Raw genomic sequence first — 19,960 nt, 5'->3', positions numbered from 1 at the left:
CTTGTGGTCTGTTGGGTTAAGGGTTTTGGGGGCTTCTTGTAGGGCATTTGTGTTATGTATTTTTGGACTCATGATCCTAGAGATTTTATCTCCTTCTTATCTTGTAGTACCACTGGTACTATTATTTGATTAATATATATATTATTTTTTTTATCAGCAAAAATATTATATTTATAAAAGTACCAGAGGTACTGAAAAAATACAGAGATAGTTCCATGCTCATGGTTCCAATAAAAACTACACCAGTTTGAAGAGGAACCATAGAATGGCTACAAAAACTAAACTAAAGATCTGCTGCAGCTCCTACTGGGAGCCACTGAAGCCTAGCCCAAAAAACCTTCTCTGATGTGAGATGACCAAAGATTAAAAGGGAGCTTAAAATCCTTATCCAAATTTGAGAGCCATGACCACACTAAAAAAACTGCATCGTCAACAAGCTTGCTGACATTAAAGGAATCATTGGAGAAAAGAATTCTGTTTCTCATCTTCCATATAGACCAAACAACAGCCATCCACCAAGAAATTATCTTTGCAGTCCAAAAAAAACATATAAAGATAGTAGACCGTACAAACATACCTGGAGTTGCTATAATCAAAGAGCTTCCACAGCAACGCCAATTAGCAGTAGTAAATGATAAGCCTAAAAAAAAGCATACAGAAATTATCCACAGTGTATTTAAACCCTTTTAAAGCCTATTATCTACATTTCAATTAAAATACAACATCCATAATCAACTTAAACCAGCAGAAAAAGAAAATTTCACTACAACAATAAACAAATTCTGGCCAATAAGGCAATTTTGCCTATCATAGTCAAAATTTTGCCTATGAGTGGAAGAAGAAGAAGAATTCTTCATGATAGAGGAAGAAGAAGTTTGTTGACATACATTCAAAAAGGTCACAAAGCTGGAATCAGATTTAAATAAACTGGAGGAGAACTCAATGCATAGACAGTTAACAGAGCAAGAAAAATTGGAGAGGAAGCAGTTACATGATTCTCTTTGGGTTGCTGCCCAAGCCCATCAATCCTTACTTAGGCAGAAATCCAGATGAAGATGGTTAAAAGAAGGCGATTGTAACACAGGTTTTTTCCACCTATTGATGAATGCTAACCGAAATAGAAATTCTATCAGGGGTGTATTCATTGATGGTTCATGGACTGACGACCCACACAAGGTGAAGGAAGAGGTGAAATCCTTTTTCTTCCATAGGTTCCAAGAACCAATTGGTCAGCAACCCAAGATTGATGGAATCAGGTTTCAAACTGTTAATCTACAACAGAATAACGAGCTTCTGGCACCTTTCATGGACGAAGAAATTCAGAAGGCAATTTTTAAAGCTGCAACGAAGTTTTTTATGAAGGAAGGCAATTCACAAAAGGATTGCATGGATTTAATGGAAATCGATATGCTTACCAAAAGAAAAGGCTGGCTTGGGCATCAAGGATATTGAAACATTCAACCTCACACTACTTGGAAAATGGAAGTGGCAATTAATGCAAGAGAATGGTGAGCTGTGGACCAGAGTTCTGAAATCGAAATATGGTGGATGGAGGAACCTTGAAGAAACAGGAAACTTAGCAAAGCAATCTGTTTAGTGGAGGGATCTAAAACACGCTTTTAATCAATCACAATAGGGAATGGTTATTCAAAATAACATGAGGTGGAAGGTGGGATATGGAGAGAAAATTAGATTTTGGAAAAACAAGTGGATTAATCAACAGGAATCACTAGCAGAAAGGTGCCCCAGGCTATTTATCATATCCTCACAGCAGAATCACAACATTAGGTTTTAGGTTTTAAGATGACATATAGAGTTTTAGGTTTATCAAAGAATTTCCCATAACAAATCCAACACTATATCCCCACAATGCAAATAGTACAAGAGCAAGCAATCAATATACTTTAGCATCTCACACCCATACTCCATTTCAAGCATTATATTTTTTTCATATTTAGACATAACTTGACAACAGAGACATACCTTCGATGGCTTCCCTGGGAGGCTTAAAGCCAACCACAATGGACTTCCAAAATCGCTTCCCCCCTTTCCTTTCGTAGTTTTCTTCGACCTGCGAAAGTGAGAAAATGTTAAAACGAGGAACGCCTAATGTTAAAACGTAAGGACGTACCTCAATCGATATGTGGCAGACACGAACTCCACAAAGACCAACTCCACAATGTGGTTGCAGTCACGGAAGCGCAGCCCAGTTTGTGACAAAGACGAACTTAGGGCAGAAGGAGAAATAAGAAGAATGCCCTGGGAGTCTTAAGGCGAACCACAATGCACTTCCAAAATCGATTCCCACCCTTTCCGGAACTCTTTCCTTTCCTAGATTTCTTCGACCTGTGAAAGCGAGCAAATGTTAAAACGAGGAACGCCTAATGTTAAAATGAAAGGACGTACCTCAATCGATAAGTGGCAGAGACGAACTTCACACACACGAACTCCACAATGTGGTTGCAGTCACAGAAGTGCAGGCCAGTTTGCGACAAAGACAAACTTAGGGCAGAAGGAGAAAGAAGAAGAACGATAGGGTTCGAGCGCGCGGGTTCTGCAGAATCAGATTTTTAATATATAATGACAACAACATCGGTTTTTTAAAAATAACCGATGTTAAAAACAACTAGGTAACATCGGTTTTAAGAAAACCGATGTTAAAATCAACTCCATAACATCGGTTTTTACCAAACCGATGTTAACAACGACACACCAACATCGGTTTTTCCAAAACCGATGTTAACTACTCCATAGTAACATCGGTTATTTAAATAACCGATGTTAATATATAGTACTTAACATTGGTTTTTCCGAAACCGATGTTAACTATGTCTAATTATTTACAAAAATGCCACCGCGCTTTTGTTAACATTGGTTTTGTGAATAACCGATGTTAATCGTGCGATGTTAAATCTAAAAATTGTAGTAGTGATTGTTATTGTCTTAAATAAGAACTAAAATCATATTTAAACTTATAACTGAAATAGTTGAATAGAATAAAAAATCAAACCAATTTTTAGTCTCAATTAACATTCACTTTTAAGTTTACAAATTCAAGCCGAATGAAAAAGTTAATAAACGAAGTTTTTAATTTTTTATGAGTGATACATGAAGCTTAACCTTCACTAATTTAGTATTTTAACCTCAATGTGTAAGGATTAAATCTTTAATTTAATAAAATTTAATAGTTGCACATATGTTTATTGCAATATAATTAGTCAAACGAAAATTTAAGTTAAATGATAACATATTAAATAAAAGTATAAAAACTGTATGTATATACAGTTTTATTAAAATGTTAAATGCTAATATATATACAATTTTTCATGAGAAAAAACCTATATGCAGATTTTTAGCTCCTTAAATTACAATAGAGCTTCTTCAACTTACTTTCAACTCGTAGCTATATATTAGTAAGTTTGAGTGTAATTAAATAGATGGAAAGAAAATGAAAAAAAATATGGTATTTAATTTATTATTTAGGGGAAGAAATAAGAGGAGATAAAAGCAGGAGGAGAAATTTGTGTAATTGTTCAAAATCTTAAGAGTGATTAGTATAATTTACTCTAAACAATATTATTTTAAGATAAAAATAACATATTAAATGAGTTTTTTCTAGTTAAATTTCATTTAATTTATTAGTTTACAAAGCTTTTTTATATATAACTTATTAATTTATGAGTAAAATATATTTTTATTTCATAAAAGTATTTCGAACTTCTGTTTTAGCCTAACAATAATACATATTTTTAGTCTCTCATTTGGGACCTCATTAGGATTTAGGACTAAAAGCATATGTTTTATTAAAATGTATGAGTAAAAATGTATTAAACTTTTATAGGAACTAAAACTTATTTTTGAGTTTTTTTAAATGACCAAAAACATAATTTCCTCTTAGAGACCTTTGATATAAGATTTTTTTTTATACCCAAGAATCATGATTTATTATGATTACTGAAAATAATGAATCTTGAAAAATGTGATTCCAGAAAATCACAAATCCTAATAATTGTAATTCTTATAAATGATAAATTTATTTGATTGATCATAAATATTTTTAAGAATATTTATATGACTTTCTTAGAAATCAAAGAATATATTTTTATTAGAAAATTTAATTATTTATCACATGATGTATGAAAAGAGTAATGTGATATTTTATTGAAAAGAAAAACTTTTTTTAAAATTTTAGAAAGTTTCATTCTCATTTCTCCATTAATTTTTTTTTTGTGAATAGCATATACAGAAACATCTTGACTTATTTTCTTCTTATTTTTATTCATTCAAACAACACATTTTTTTTTTTTTGCTTCTATCATTTTTATCCTTTTCTCTCTTATTTCTTTATATCTCTTTTCAATTGAAACAATTCACACTTAAAAGGATGTTAGTTATACGTAGGAAAAAGTTTTAAGGCATGAGTAATATCCTTTAGGAATAATATTCAGCTTTTTCATTACTAGTAATTTTACCAAGTGAAACTATAATAGTTTATACTTGAATCATCCAAACTTCAAATCGCAGAACAAAACCTTTGGCAAAATTTGAGCCATAAAATTCAAGTCTTGATAGCATAGCAAGCAACGAATTGGTGGTGTATGATGTATGTTATGCCAAGAATTTAGAAAAGAAAAAAAAAAGAATCTTATTTTGGTTTTATAGAAGCCACAACTGCAAAAGTTTTAATTTATTTTTATTATTACAAATATATTATTATTTAATAATGCCAAAATTATTGATTTATACTGACAAAGTGGCAACTCCCAATTTGAAGACACCAAGGATCATTACTTTAACAAATTTAATTGATTTAAAGAGAAGATTATATTATTATTAGATACTTTTAGCTTTATTGTATACAAGCAAAATAAAATAAAAGAATTAAAATAGATGCATGTACCATTTTGTTATGAAGTGCATATTATTCTTTAATACTTGCACTACTTATTATGGAGATTATTCCATATCTGTCTTGGTAAGATTTGAATCTTTTTTTCTTTTTGGCACAAAGTAGAATTTGAATCCAAACCCCACATTTTATAATTTCCTATAAGAAAAAGCATGAAATGTTGTACAATATAGGAACACGTAGAATCACTGTAAATTAATTTGCATTTCTTTCGATTTCCACACTTATTCGTATTTTGTACTAATCTTTTTCTCTTGGAATATGGAATATTGTGGTTCAGTATACATAAGCTTTATTTTATTATGGTGAACTGAATACTGAATACATATAGAGATTTAAGAATATAACCTAACTAAGCATTGTTCTATAATTTTGAAACTTAACAAAACTGTGAAGTCGAGGTAGAAAAAAGTATTGGGCTTGAAACATAGAACCTTAGACAAAAGATATTCCTATTGGCACTATCAATTGGGATGAAATGTCCCTTTTGTCCACAAGTCCAAATCCCTACACCCCTAACCCCTCCCCTTCCCCTACGACAATTCCCACTCCCCTAACCCCAAGCAGCACTGCCCTCCTCCCGTCGCACCATTGCATCATGCCACAATTCCCCAGTCACGTCGCTTGACCCCAACTCTGAGGCTCCATGAGCGCATCCCATTCCACCACCGTGTCATCCATTTTTGAATTTGTGTTGTTGAGGGGTCAACAGAATCATATTTTCGTTGTGCACCTTAGGGATGAAAAATTAAAACAACGAAAATATAATTTTGTCCTTCACTGTACATAATCATATTTCTATTTTTTTTTACCCTAGGATGCACAACGAAAATATGGTTTTATTTCATAAATTTTTAAGTATGCAACACAAAAGTGTTTCAGTTGCATGTGTTTCCATCCAAGGAACAATTTGAGAATAGAACTTAAAGGCATCGACATGGATAGTGCCAATAGCAATACTGTAAGACTAAGTATCCAAGGTTGCAACTTATTTATTGCTAAATCTTGTTTCACTTATTTTCTTAACCTTTTTTCCCTCAAATTATGTTGCTCGAATTATATTATGCTAATTTCCTTTCTTGATCTCTAAGATCTCTAAATGGTATGCAATTTTGTGGGCTCCAAATATTAACTCGTAACAGCAAATAAATAGTATACACAATGACCCAAATTTTAAAAAATTATACAGAAGATAAAGCAATAAATATACAATGCTATTTTGTTTTTGTGTGCAATAATCATACCAAGGTTAAAACCTACTCAAACCTCTTTCATACTCTCAAACCTTCCATTACGAGACCGACCTAGTGCATTTATATAATGCTAATCTAACATATGTCATCTTACTCCTTTAATTTATTGTCCAATCCCATAGTTCCCTACTTGTACCACCACATTAATTAACATCACAATATATTTAACTTATTCACTCAAACTGACTGATTCTTCTGCTTTATTGGTATATCATTAGAGTCAGGACTTGTCTGCCAAAACTTGAAGTTCAAAGATCTTCTTTCCAGCATGTTTTCCACTTCCTCAATCGGAAGTCCTTTGGTTTCTGGCACAAAAATAATGACAAACACAATGGCTGCAACAGTGATGAATATGAATATCATGAATGTAGATGAGGTCCCAATGGCTTGTGTCAAGGACAGAAAGGACTGGGCCACAATGAGATTAGAGACCCAATTTGAGGTAGATGCCATCCCCCCACAGATTCCTCTGTATCTTAGAGGATAGATCTCAGAGTTAACAACCCATGGAACTGTTCCCATGCCAGGTGAGAAGAATATGATGTAGAGTGCTAGGCCAACTAATGCAAGCCAACCATATTGGCTAGGACATCCCCTAGTGTACCATAGCCTGTCCTCTTTTTGACATTGATTTTCTGTTGTGTCATTGGAAATCAAGCATGCCCCAGGTAAGAGCTGTAGAATAATTGGTAGTAGTAGTGTTAGGACTTAGAACTCAAGAAAAAATATAAGAATAATTGGTAGTAGTTGAGGACTTGGAACTCAAGAAAAAAAAAATTATAGCAGTTTTCTTAGACAGAAGTTGTAGCAACAGACTCCTTTTAACAAATATTTCACAGTTTGTTAAAAGTTATTGAAATTATAAAATTAACAGAAAGAGACGTCAAATTTGATCACAAAAATTTATAATTTTCAATATAATTTAACCAATAATAAAAGGAATGTTAAAAAAATGTGTTAACATTTCTCTTTCCTAAATTGATGCAATAAGTACAGACTAGTATAACTAATAAGGTATATGAAATATGGTAATCAAGAAGGAAATGATGGCTCTCTTGTTGTTGAGTGGCATATGGTCTTATTAAAGATAGAAAGACGCATTTTTACTAAAATAATACTAATTATGTCACATTTGTGTCTTTTTTATCTCCAACTTGGTCATATCTTACACGAGAGGATCCAAATTTGAATCAGAAAACCTTATGATGTACTTAATCTAAAGGAGATTATGAAACATTTACCTTATTAGCTCTAGAGGCACAAAAGCCACATTCTGGAGAGGCCTTGAGGCATTTCATGCAATCCCATTCACCAGGGTTGAAAGCAGTGCTGTAATCAGGGCATGTGTTGTTGAAGTGAGAGGTTTCGATTGTGCTGACCATAGGGGAGTGAGTGGTAGTCTCATGAAAAGCCACGGTCAAAACAACAAGTGAGACCACAACACCACACAAACTAAACAACAAAAGCTTCCTCCTCCCAGTCTTGTCAATGAAATATATGCTTAAAATGGAACCAAATGCATTAAGCCCTGCAGTGACAAGTGATAGAAGTAGTGCAACCCTATTTGATGCAAAACCAGCTAATTGCACAATTGTGGGGCTGTAGTACATAACAGTGTTAATCCCCACAAATTGTTGGAAGATTTGAAGGCCCATTCCAGCATATAAACCTCTTCTCACAGTTTTGGTTTTCAGCAGCTTCATTATGCTGACTTTGTTTGAAGCTGAAGCTTCTTCATTGAGTTCCGTTTCAATTGATTCCTTCAAAGCATTGATTTCATCTTCAACATCCTGGGGAGGGTAAATCCTCCTCAAAATTTCTTTGGCTTCTTCTTGTTTACCCTATTGATGGCCACAAAGACAAGTGAATACATAGATTTTGAGAAGAAAAATTAAATTAGAAACACTACTTTAGAAAGTTGGTGATGAAGGAACCTTTCTGAACAACCAACGAGGTGATTCTGGGAGCAAAACCATCAATATGATTTGTGTCAATGCTGGTACTGCTGCTACTCCTAACATCCACCTCCATGTTCCTGGTGCCTGAACAAATTATATAAAGCATCAAGATCAAACCATTTGTATATACATGTTTATTTTAAGTATAAAACTTATCTTTTCCATCACTGAGTTCACAAATCAAACAATGACATAATTTTTTTTTTGCTTGAATATGTTTTTGATCCTTGATATATATCTAAATTTTACATTTAATTCCTGATAAATTTTATCTTCACATCTATTTCTTAATATTTGAAAATTTTTGTTTTAAATCTATGTTATCAATTAAATGATGATGCATTCGTTAAATATTTGATAACGTGATTTGTGATAACTTAAAAACAGCCAATATTTGTTTCAAAATCAAACGTAAATTTAAATTGTCTAATGATTAAAAACAGTCAAAATTAATTAAAGTAATAAATAAATAAATAAATAAAACATTGAGAATCATCTTCCAAGTCATCCATCTATCTATGCTTCACCTATCTTCTCCCTTCAACCTTCATCTTTCAAAATCAGTCTCAATTTTTTTATTTTAAAAAAAAGAAACAGATCTCAACCTTCATCCAGGAACAACCTCTTCATAAACTTGACATAGCCTTGGATTTTGTTAAACCTGAGGTTTAGCGCAACGGGGTTGCTACGGCCACTGCTACTGCTGCCTCCCGCACGCATTGCAAGTGGCCTCAAGATCTGCACCCCCGTGAAGGTGTTGTTGGCCAAGTCCACTTGCTGCAATGACGACAAAAGGAAGAACCACGACTCCACAGTTCCGGTGAGTGCGTTCTCGCTGAGCTCCACCACTTCCAACAAAAGATGGAATTGCAATTCTTCGTGAAAGGGATAGAGGTGGGTTGCCGCACGCGGTGGCGTTGTTCTTCCTAGTGAGCTTCCTCTCCGCCGCTGTTCTTCCCGGTCAGCTTCCTCCCCACCGTTGTTCTTCCTAGTGAGCTTCTCATTGGATAAGTTTAGCTTCGTCATCGTTTTGGTTTGGGAAGGTTCAAGGTCAACCACAATTGAGTTATTGACCAAAGTTCAATAGCCGTTGTCGCACCATCTTTTTTACTTCTAACTGTGATCCCTAGGCCACCACCGCCAGCAAGCCTACGGATTCGGCTTTAACGTGCAATCTTCTCCAATTTGGATTTTCTTTTTGTGTGTGTTGTGTTTGGGATTGGGATAGAGATTTGGTGAAGATGTCTTCGAGGAAAGAGGGTGGGTTTCTGAAATCGTTCGAGTAATACAGAGAAGAGGGTGGAAGAGAGAGACGTAAAAGAAGGTTGCATAGGAGAGAGAAAGATTTCATTTTGAATTTGATTTGAAATAAATATTAATAATTTTGGAGCCAAATAATATTATCAAATATTTAATAGATACGTCATCACTTAATTAACGCACTTAATTAATAGTAGAAATTTAAAATAAAATTTTTAAATATAAGTAAATGCGAAAAAAAATTTATCAAGGATTAAATGTAAAATTTCAGATATACATTAAAAATCAAAAATATATTTAAACATTTTTTAATAAAAAAAATTTAATAATATGTTTCATTAAAGATAATTAAATATTAAAAGAAAATTCATGTCACTAAATGAATGTCAACAACACTCTCTCTAACACATCATTTTTTAACATCTCTTGGTTATTAATTAAAATTTATTAAGTTACAAGTGAGACTTATTAAATAAGAAGTATATAAGGTATTATTATCCTATTAAAATTTAGTTATTAATAAAAAATATATTTGAAAGAGTGAGTTAGAAAGTGTATTATTAGCATTTTCTCATATCACTAGCATCCTTTATGTCACACATAATAATTCTTAATGAAAAAATCCAAAGAGATTGAACAACAAATGAAGCATAGTGGCAATGTGTTCTCACGCTTGTGAAGGCCAAGTTGATGACATAGGAAAGGAACTGTCCTCCAGTGATGAGGAATCCATTGAGACTAACAAGGGCACCTCGAACTCTTGTTGGTGATGCTTCTGAGATGTACAAAGGTGAGGCCATTGAGGCCATTCCAACCCCAAGGCCAACGAAAACTCGACCAACAATCAGAATAGCTGGGTTTATAGCAGCAGCCATCACAATAGACCCTATAAAAAAGAGGGTATCTGCCAAAAGGATTGCTTTCTTTCTCCCAAATCGATCGTTGATCCATCCACCAACTGAAGCTCCTATGATTGCTCCAGCAAGTGCCATACTCACTATAGCTTCCTGTTTTATGATATATGAATTTCATGTTTTAATAATTGTCATGGAGTATGGTGCAACTAACATAACAGATAACAACTTAATTTGAGTGTCTTTGAAAGTGGAAAAAGGATCTGTAAGTGATTATAATCATAGTCTTCCAGGAAAATATAAGGTTGGTTGAATGGTTAAAGGAGAAAAAAAGAAAATAAAGATGACGAGTTGGATTCCCGGATCTCTTCTTCAAACAAAAAATTAACATTCTAACAAAAATTAATATTTATAGATGAAAAAAATCATAGTCTTCCAATAATTGCATTCGGAACATGACTAGTTCCAAATTAGTAAATTCTAATTCGAATCATGAGCAGGGGAAAATATAAGTTTTGTAACATTTATTTTTTGTTTATTTCTTCTTCCTTCTAAGACGAAAACATATTTTTTTTAAAAAGAAAGTCACATATCGATGGAGCCTCCTAGCACTCGTTTAAGCACATTTGTGAACTTTGAAAGCTAATGTTTACATAACACTGTCATAAAAGGGGTGCCAAAGTAATGCCTTCAAATGGAGGAGGTGCACTTGTAATTAGACTAAACTACATGAAAGTATCACTATAATTTACTGTTTTAACAATCACAAAGAATTTTCACACACAAAAAAAGAAGAATTAGATGAGTTATTTTCATCCTGCTCTGTATAGCATGATGAGTTTTATGAACATAAGAATACATTGTCATGCGTTTTCTTTAGAGTTGATGAGCTAATCAACTTTTCTTTTTCGTTACAACTTTAGTTTCATATTAACAGGGACTGGGAGAAAAAAAAAATGAACTTTTTTTAACACACGTAACTTATATTTATAACATGATTTTACTCACCAAATATTTAGCTAGAATGCAAAAAAAAAAAAAAAAAAAGATTATTGGCCAACAAAAAGCTAAACCATTTTAAGCTTAGGAGTGTCACAACTTGATAATAATATTAGTAAAAGACTTGTTGACGGCAAAAGTATAGCATACATCATGTCAAATAGTGGAATTATATCCCACATATGTGTCTACCAGCATATTCAGATTATTGTTTAAATACTGCTTTTCCTTATGAGGAATGATGTAGATTCAGAGTGGGACATGCAAAAGCATGTTATGCACAATGGAGTTTCGTGATGTTCTAAATTTAGAGCTATCGGGACCACAAACGTGTGACCAATATTCAAAGTTGTGAAATTCAGGACCACAACCTTTTGATAGAGTGAATATCGAAAGTTTCCCAAACTCAAACTTGTAAAAAATGAAGATAATAAATCAATTTTGAATGCAACTGAGCTCTTCAAACGTTTTTATTTTGTTGTAATATAATTAAAATAAGTGTTTTCATAAAATAAGAAACCATGGATGACTATGGTATCTACGATATTTTAATTTTGTTAATTCCAAGTTACGATCTGTGTTTACCAGTTCAATTGTTTTTTTTTCTTAATGTTTTCTTTTTATTTCACAACCTTATGATATTGAGATCTTCTATTCTTTTTCTTCAATGTGTACGCTCACCTTAAACTTTTCAGTTAATTACAAAAAAACAGTCTTTATATGTTCCATTTACATGCCTAAAGTCTTACTCAATATTATATTATGTTGACTTAAAAAAAAATTATTATGTTACTTTTACATGCAAAAATAGCTTAAAGATTTTAGCAAAATGTATTGAAATTTTTTAATTAATTAAGAAACATTTAATATTTTTAATACAATATATTTTGATTTTTCAATCATAACTTTAAAGGTAACTGGTAACGTTTCTAATGTTTCAATAACTGTGATGTTTTCTTCGGTTAAATTAAATATTTTTTTGGCAAGGAGGTTTATTTTAGCATGTGTGATAATGTGAAAGCTCAACATAATAGTGTTTTTAAGAAAAAAAAATAAAGAAATCAAGATGAAAAGGTTCAATAAATCATATTTTTATCTTATACATAAATATATCTTCACAAACTTATTAAACTTAATTTGTGTATACTTTGAACAGTTAAAATAAAATTACAAATCAGTAATTTAAAGAAAATTGTAAAACAGAATAAAGTGAGATCATTTTCGCAAATATCATATCTTATCTTGCTAGAAATCATTGCTATATTATCATCACAAGTGCTTATTCATCATGGGTTATGAATGAACCATACTAATGGGGGCATTAGTGTCCATAAAAAATGAAAGAATTTTTATTTTGTGAAGTAGAATATTTGAAAGCCGGGGGCATTAGTGTCCATAAAAAAATGAAAGAATTTTTATTTTTTGAAGTAGAATATTTGGAAGCCAAAAGTCAATTAAAAAGTTAATCTCTTTTAATAAATATTTTTTTATAGGCACATATGGGTCAAGAATTAAACCCATAATTATATGTTTAAAGAATAAAATTACCTATGAATCATATGTCTTATTGTTAAATGACTGAATTTGAGGAGAAACAACAAAAAAAAAATAACGAAAAACTAAATTCTTTCATGGACACTTCATGAACATTATTACCTGCAGCCACGTCTTTCTATCCACCTCTTTGAAATCATCTCTGATGTACAAAAGTGCTCCAGATATGACTCCTGCACATACCAATCATTCATCAACATGAATACTACCACTAATCAATTGGTAGTTTATAGAGAATTTTCTTGGTGAAAATTTTATAGAGAATTTGTGAACCAAGTGAAGTGGTGTCATCATAACATAAGTCATAAATTAGTTAATTAAACAAATATTATGGGAGTTTTAATTTATTTACCTGTGTCATAGCCAAAGAGAAAGCCTCCAATTCCAGCGGAGAAAGCAAGGCGAAGAACATAAGGATTTTTCCATGATAGAGACAAACATTCTCTAAAGGCAGAGATATCAGCTTCAGGCACTCCTCCTTCCATGTTGAACAAATTAATTAACAACACAAGCAAGTTAATTAATTAAGCTAGGGTTTGTTTTCTTTGTATTCAACCTTCCTAGCCCATTTGAAGAGGCTAGAGAGTTTGCTAGAAAATGATGAGTGTGTGTGAGAGAGATAGAGAGATACTTAAGGCATTAAATATGATAAGATGTGGTGGCTTGAGTAGCAGCATATTTATAAGGGGAGAAATTCAATGGCATGATGAATTTGGATGCATAGATGGAATCACATAGACACATTATTTGGAATTTTCAATCAAGATAAAAATTAGTATACGCAATCATTTTGAGACACCAAGTAGAAAATAATAAAAAAAAAGGAAAGTAAAATTGAATGGAAAAAATGTGTTTATGTGGGAATTGTGAGGGACAGGTACCACAGTTGTCTTTAGCCTTCTTACGTACCTAGCCGACAAGGGAGGAATATTACGTGACAATGGAAGATTGCAAGGCCCAAACTTGGTAGGCTTGGACACCACAACTTTTTCAAAGTTAAAATAATGCATTTTTGTTGCTATGCATTTATGTGTGTGTTATTTTTTTCTTGGATAATTTCGTTCGTAATACAAGATTATTATTAGTCTAAACAAAATTTAGGCAGAAAAAATCGAACATGAGATTTGGTACTAAATAATTTATTCCCCACGTGTAAATACAGAATCCTTAAAATATTACTACGTTCAAAGACAGAACCAGACTCCCCTAATTGTCGAGGCCGGATTATAAAATTAAATTTTATTAAAATAAATAAATAAAGTGACTAAATTAGTCATTTAGCCAAAATCATTCAAAGAATAAAACATTTTATTATTAAATCACAACACGTGATCCAAATTATAAAAAATACTCTAAAGCTTTTCGATCACAAATACAAATGCATGTCTATATATAATTTAACGAAATATAAACTGGTGGGTGATCAAATTTTGAATGATTAAGATGGATATCATGATTATAAATAAGATTTTGAGCTTTAGAATGCTATATTAATATTTGTTTTCGAAATAAAAATTATTTTGATTACATGTATAAATTTATATCAAATAAAAAATTAGGTTTAATAATCAATTTGGTCCCTAAATTATTTTAAATGATTTAATTTGGTCTATAAAATTTTAAAAGGTTCAATTTGATCTTTAAATTTTTAAAAATAAATCAATTTAATTTCTAAATTTTAAAAAGATTCAATTTGATGATTCTCAAATTCTTAAATATGATCCAGTCCAATAAAAACCTGCAAATGTTTGATCATAACCTAAAAATGTCTCTTTCCATGCCATTTATATATGATAAAAACCAACTATATATTACGCCTTAGATTATGAAACTCATGTAATGGAACAAATTAATGTTGGAATACCGAGTACGCGTGCAAGAGTGCTCCTTGTACTCTAATGAATGCAATTTTGTCCTTAAAAAAAAATAATGCTTGGACGTGTATGTATATACTTTCTCGCGTAGATCATTTCATTTAAATCATACACACGCATGTCTCATTTTACATTTATACAGTTTTCACTTCAGTAGAATCACCTCATTTTTTAATATGATAAACTATGATTTTTTTTATTTTAAAAAATAGCTAATTTTAATTTTGATTCCTGTAAAAAATAACAAATCATTTTCATCTCTGATTTTTATGGAACTCAAATGTTTTGAAAACATATGGCAGTTATTTTCGATCAAATTCATAATACAATAATTTGGACACCATGTCCTAGATAGTTCCTTGGCCAATCCTATGTAACAAGGTCAATATCTCATGATGTTGAGGATAGGCATCCCACCAGCATTTTAGGCCAATGAGAACTACCACCGGTAACACATTTCGCGGACGAAGCAAAATCGTTATGTACATTAGAACTTGCTTTCATGAATCATACATTTTGTCAGCATCAACCGTAATTTTTGAAAAGCAGTAAGTCACGGGGATCCTCTTGCACACAATTATTTCTAGTGTTTTCGTGTGATGAAATTAAGTCATGCATGTTGCTTCAAGTTCTACTCTACATAATGGACATGACAGAATTTTATGTGAAGAGATGGATTGTCAATTATTTAGCCCTCGATCGGGATATATGTAACAACTTGCCATCATATAACTTATACAAATTATATAGTCTGGGTGCTACGAAAATCTTGGGTGAAATACATGAATTAAGATGCTTAATATTATGAAAACAAAAAATAGTCTTTAACTTTGATATTGTGTGAATTAATTTAATTCTTAAAATTAGTACATTTTTTTAGTGGGACTCTTTGAAAAATTCTAGCACTACTATAAAAAAATGGGTTTTAATATCACAATATTAACATCGATTTTTGATAATCATGAATGTAAGATACTTCAACATACTTAATTTTTAGATCTTCAAAAAATATTTTTGCAAAAATCAAGCATACATCCTCTCTCACAAACTAAACCTGTGCTACTAATCGAACCACATTCATTGAGTGGAATATTTGATGTGTTATAAAAAAATAAAAGGTTAAATTATAATTTGATCCTCCTATAATTTTAAATTCGTGATTTTGATTCTCTTATTTATAAATCTAGATATTTAGTCTCCTTATTTTTCAAAACAAATAATTTTGATTATTCTGTCAAAATTTTGATTATTCTTCTAATTTTGTTATTGTCTTTTCTATAAATAAATGATCATGAATTTAATTCATATTGAGATATTTTTTATTTTTCGCTTCATTTAATATTTTTTTATATATAAGTATCATGTTAACACTTTACATAAGTTCTACATCAACATTAATATGCCACATCAAAGTTTGACTTCTAATGATCAACTGATAAAAGAATCAAAGTTACTTATTATAAAAAAATATAGGAGAATTGATTTCTTAATTTAAAAATAAAGAATCAAAATCACAAATTTAAAGTTATAAAGGAACTAAAATTACAATTTATTCAAAATGAAATTAGATTTTTAGTTTTTGACAATCACGTGTTAATTTAATGCTTGATATGCATTAATGTTTAGGACTAATTAATTAATGACATCAAGGTAAAAAGACCAATTAACTACAAATAATTACTAAAAATTTACTAGAACTCACATTTTATTCAATCACCTTACTTAAATTTTCTTAATATTTACTAATAATTTTCCTTTTAGTTTTAATTTCATGTGTCAAATTAATTCTTAATGTCAATTTCAGATACCGATCGAATTTTAATATTTTAATTAAAATAAGGTTTTAAGGAGATTTAATTATACTCTTCATCTTCATAATTTATTAATTTGTACTTTCGTTTTGGATCATAAATTGAAAAGTATGGATTTTAATCTATATAGTTTTATCTTTTAGGTTGTAATCCCTATAATTTTGTCTGGTTTGAGTCCCTATACTTTTATTCCATTTAAGCATTAATCCTTTTTCTTTACTGAACATATTAATCCTTATAATATGTTAGATATTGGTCTAATTGGTTGTCTCTTAAAGAGTGTTAGCTTGTGACGACATTTGCCAATGGTATGAACAAAAATTCAACAGTTTGTAGTTTGTTAGGAGTGGTTGCGAGTTTTTAATTTATGAATTTTAAATATAATTTTTAAAATAAAATATATTTGATAAAAATAGAGATGAAATAATTTTTAAATTATTTTTAAAATATTTTATACTCATTTTTAAAATTAAGAAAAAAATTGTAAATATAATTTTTAATTTAGAAACAACAAATATTTTTTACATTTAATAATAATATTTTTTTATTATCACTATTCTCACCAAAATTATGTCACTTGCGAAGCTTGAGCAAACCAAAATTTTGAGGGATCCAAAATAAATTACAATGCACATCTTTAATATGCAGTATCATACTAAGTTGAGAAACAAAAATTATTAATTACATAAAAATGATAAATTATTTGCAGAATTATTACAAATAAAAATAAATAAAATCTTTCAACATCTACTTGAACATGCATGTATACTGTTTTAACTTAAGAAAAAATTAGTACGTAAATATATATAATATAATTAATATATATTATATATTAATATAGTATTGCATAAAATGTTTGAACAAGATAGAAAAAAAAAACATTATAGTCTCAAGCATTACATATTTTAGAAGGAAAGAGTGATTATTTTTATTAAAACATAGGTTGCACAGCAATAACATTAAGATGAAAAACGAGAACAATAACAATGCTGAAAAAGGCGGTGGATCACTGAATTTATATCAAAACAAAAAAATAAAATGTTAACACATTTGAGATAATATATATATATATATATAACTAAAGAAAACAAAAACACATATATACTTGTGAAGATAAATCGTGCACACATGAAAACAAGTCTATTGAAATCATTGAAACTAAGTTACACATTAGCTGTTCATTTGGTTGTCACCACTACAATCACTAGAATTGTTATTATCACTACTATTGTCACTATCATCACTGTTGTCACCACCATTAGCATTACCACCACCAAAACCATTAGTTTCATTGTTATCATCATTATCACAATCACTACCACCACTTTCATCGTCGCCACCACTTGGTGTTACCGTCAACACCACTGTTATTGTCATCATCTTTGCCCCTGACATCATCATTACCAACGTCATTGCTATCACTACCACCACCATCAATGTCATTATCACTGTCATTGTCACCACCACCACCACCACCACAATTACCAACAATATCACCCCTACCATCGCCACCAAAATCACCACCAATGTTGCTGCAACCACTATCATCGTCATCATTTGTTGTCACCACCACCACACCACTATCATTGCTACCACCATCGCCATCAATACCACCGACATTGCTACTACCACCACCACAACTAATATCACCTTCTTCTTTGCCACTGCCACCACCACTAATATCACATCCATCACCACCACCAATGTCGTTACCATTGGCTACCAACACCACATTGTCATTGCCACCTCTACTACCACCACCGTCATTGTCATTGTGATCACCACTGATATCTCTAATAACAACATATTTGTTGTTAACATCGCCACCATTACCATTAAAGTTACAATCACACAAAATACTCTTAAATTAATTTTAATGCCATATGAAACTTTTAAAATAAGATTATTTAAAATTGATTTGAAATGTTTTTTAAATTAAAAGTAAAAACTAGTTGTTATTTTTTAAATTTTAGAAACTGAAAACTAAAATCACCTCAAACGGATCCTAAACAAATAATATTAAAAACTTTTAATATATATATAACAATTAAATATAAAATTTAGATAAATTACATATGGATGCTAGAAATGTATTGAAAATTAATGTTTTTAATTTGTAATATCAACAACATTGATCATATTAACTTTTATAAATGTCAAATTAATGTTTTTTTAAAGAAAAAACTCTTTCTAACTAGACCGGGGATGGGTGGTAAAAAAGAAAATATAAACACAAAATTAGACATGCACTATATTTTTCCATGAAAAAAAAAAATTAGACACTATATTTGTCCATATCCTTATGATGATTTGCCCCCAAGAAATCACATGCAATGCCGTTACCTTAATGTATGAACCTCTGATAAAAAAGAGGAGAGGGGGACCGATGCCAACCTACTCAGGATAATTAGATATATTTGTAAGCAGGAGTTGGACTTGGAATAGGCCCAACCTATTATCTAGCCAATATCATGTCTAGATCAGATTAATTTTCTTTAAAAAATAGGTTAAGTTTAGGTTTTTATAAAAAATTATTTGATTAAAAGGATTATACTTAAATCATTTAAATGGCATTTTCAAACCCAGGTCGACCTATATTTAAATTAGTAAAAATTATAATAATTTCTTTAGTATTATTGTTATATTAAAATTACTATAATATATCAAAATCATATATTATAAACTTGCAATGTAAAATTTAAATATTCATAAAAAAAAGGTTAAATCATTTTCATTGTTATTTGGACGTGTGAGAGTTTATGATTTCATACATAGAAACGGTAAATTAAGTTTTTGTAAAAAAAAAAAAAAGTTATGTATTAGAAGTAAATATTTTTCTTATAAAAGATAAGTCATTTATACTTTCACGATTAGGATTTTTGGCTCATTATGGGACCCTAAAATATCACTACAAACTTCTTGATTCACAGGTTACTCTCTCTTAAATCTCTTCTCAATAATGTACTCCATCTAAACTCGTACATTAATTATATTTGTAGATAAGTAAAAGTAACTACTTTAACACTGTTTAAGGAAGTTAGTTGAAATTATTTAATTTTATTAATCTTAAGTTAAAAAATGATTATTCTTAAATCATTTTTTATTAGAATTTGATATCATGAATACAATAGAATCTTTGAAAATAGAGTTATGTGAAACCAAAAATATATAGAGTTGTACCTCTCAAACATACTTGCCTCAGAAGGAGGAGGCATGTGAAAAAAAAAATACAATTAAATGATGAATGTTTTAAAAGTGATATAATTAAATAGATAAAATTAGTTAAATTTATTTATATTTAAGACCAAAATATAAAATAACTTTTTTGTTTATATAAGAGTTTAGAGAAAGTATTTTACATGAATCTTTATGTCACAAAATCCCTCATAATTACTTTAGTTGTCTTAGTTTGTTTTTCCTTACGTACCTTATTAATTAGTAAATATTAACACACCAATTGCTACCCTCAATAGCATAAAATGACTTTT

At 30.5% G+C, this 19,960-nt stretch overlaps 2 protein-coding genes across 2 annotated transcripts; both read right to left on the bottom strand.

Moving 5' to 3' along the window:
• Positions 1-6,080: 6,080 nt before the first annotated feature.
• LOC100783605 (probable inositol transporter 2) lies at positions 6,081-13,641 on the bottom strand. The gene is made up of 6 exons (XM_003533793.5): positions 13,140-13,641; positions 12,890-12,960; positions 10,052-10,387; positions 8,097-8,204; positions 7,404-8,003; positions 6,081-6,837 (listed from the first exon to the last, which is right to left on the bottom strand). Exons 1-6 carry the CDS (start codon positions 13,270-13,272, stop codon positions 6,340-6,342), a joined length of 1,746 nt encoding a protein of 581 aa, XP_003533841.1. The 5' UTR covers positions 13,273-13,641; the 3' UTR covers positions 6,081-6,339.
• A 4,158-nt stretch (positions 13,642-17,799) lies between these two features.
• Positions 17,800-19,687, bottom strand: LOC102662468 (loricrin-like). Its single transcript, XM_006588003.1, has 2 exons — positions 19,653-19,687; positions 17,800-18,265 (listed from the first exon to the last, which is right to left on the bottom strand). The coding sequence occupies exons 1-2, from the start codon at positions 19,685-19,687 to the stop codon at positions 17,800-17,802; spliced, it is 501 nt and encodes a 166-aa protein (XP_006588066.1).
• Between the last annotated feature and the right edge of the window lie 273 nt (positions 19,688-19,960).

Source organism: Glycine max, chromosome 9, assembly GCF_000004515.6.
Source record: "Glycine max cultivar Williams 82 chromosome 9, Glycine_max_v4.0, whole genome shotgun sequence".
NCBI classification, from domain to species: domain Eukaryota; kingdom Viridiplantae; phylum Streptophyta; class Magnoliopsida; order Fabales; family Fabaceae; genus Glycine; species Glycine max.
This window is presented reverse-complemented; position numbering and strand designations above follow the sequence as displayed.

Bases quoted from the DNA above. Each gene is read 5' to 3' on its own strand.
- LOC100783605 (XM_003533793.5), bottom strand. From the start codon at position 13,272: ATGGAAGGAGGAGTGCCTGAAGCTGATATCTCTGCCTTTAGAGAATGT. The intron at 12,961-13,139 runs GTAAATAAATTA...TGGTATGTGCAG, and splicing joins TCTCTTTGGCTATGACACAG to GAGTCATATCTGGAGCACTT. The intron at 8,205-10,051 runs GTGAGAACACAT...TAATTTGTTCAG, and splicing joins TCAACTTGGCCTTCACAAGC to GCACCAGGAACATGGAGGTG.
- LOC102662468 (XM_006588003.1), bottom strand. From the start codon at position 19,687: ATGCCTCCTCCTTCTGAGGCAAGTATGTTTGAGAG. The intron at 18,266-19,652 runs GTACAACTCTAT...TGTTGTTATTAG, and splicing joins GAGGCAAGTATGTTTGAGAG to AGATATCAGTGGTGATCACA.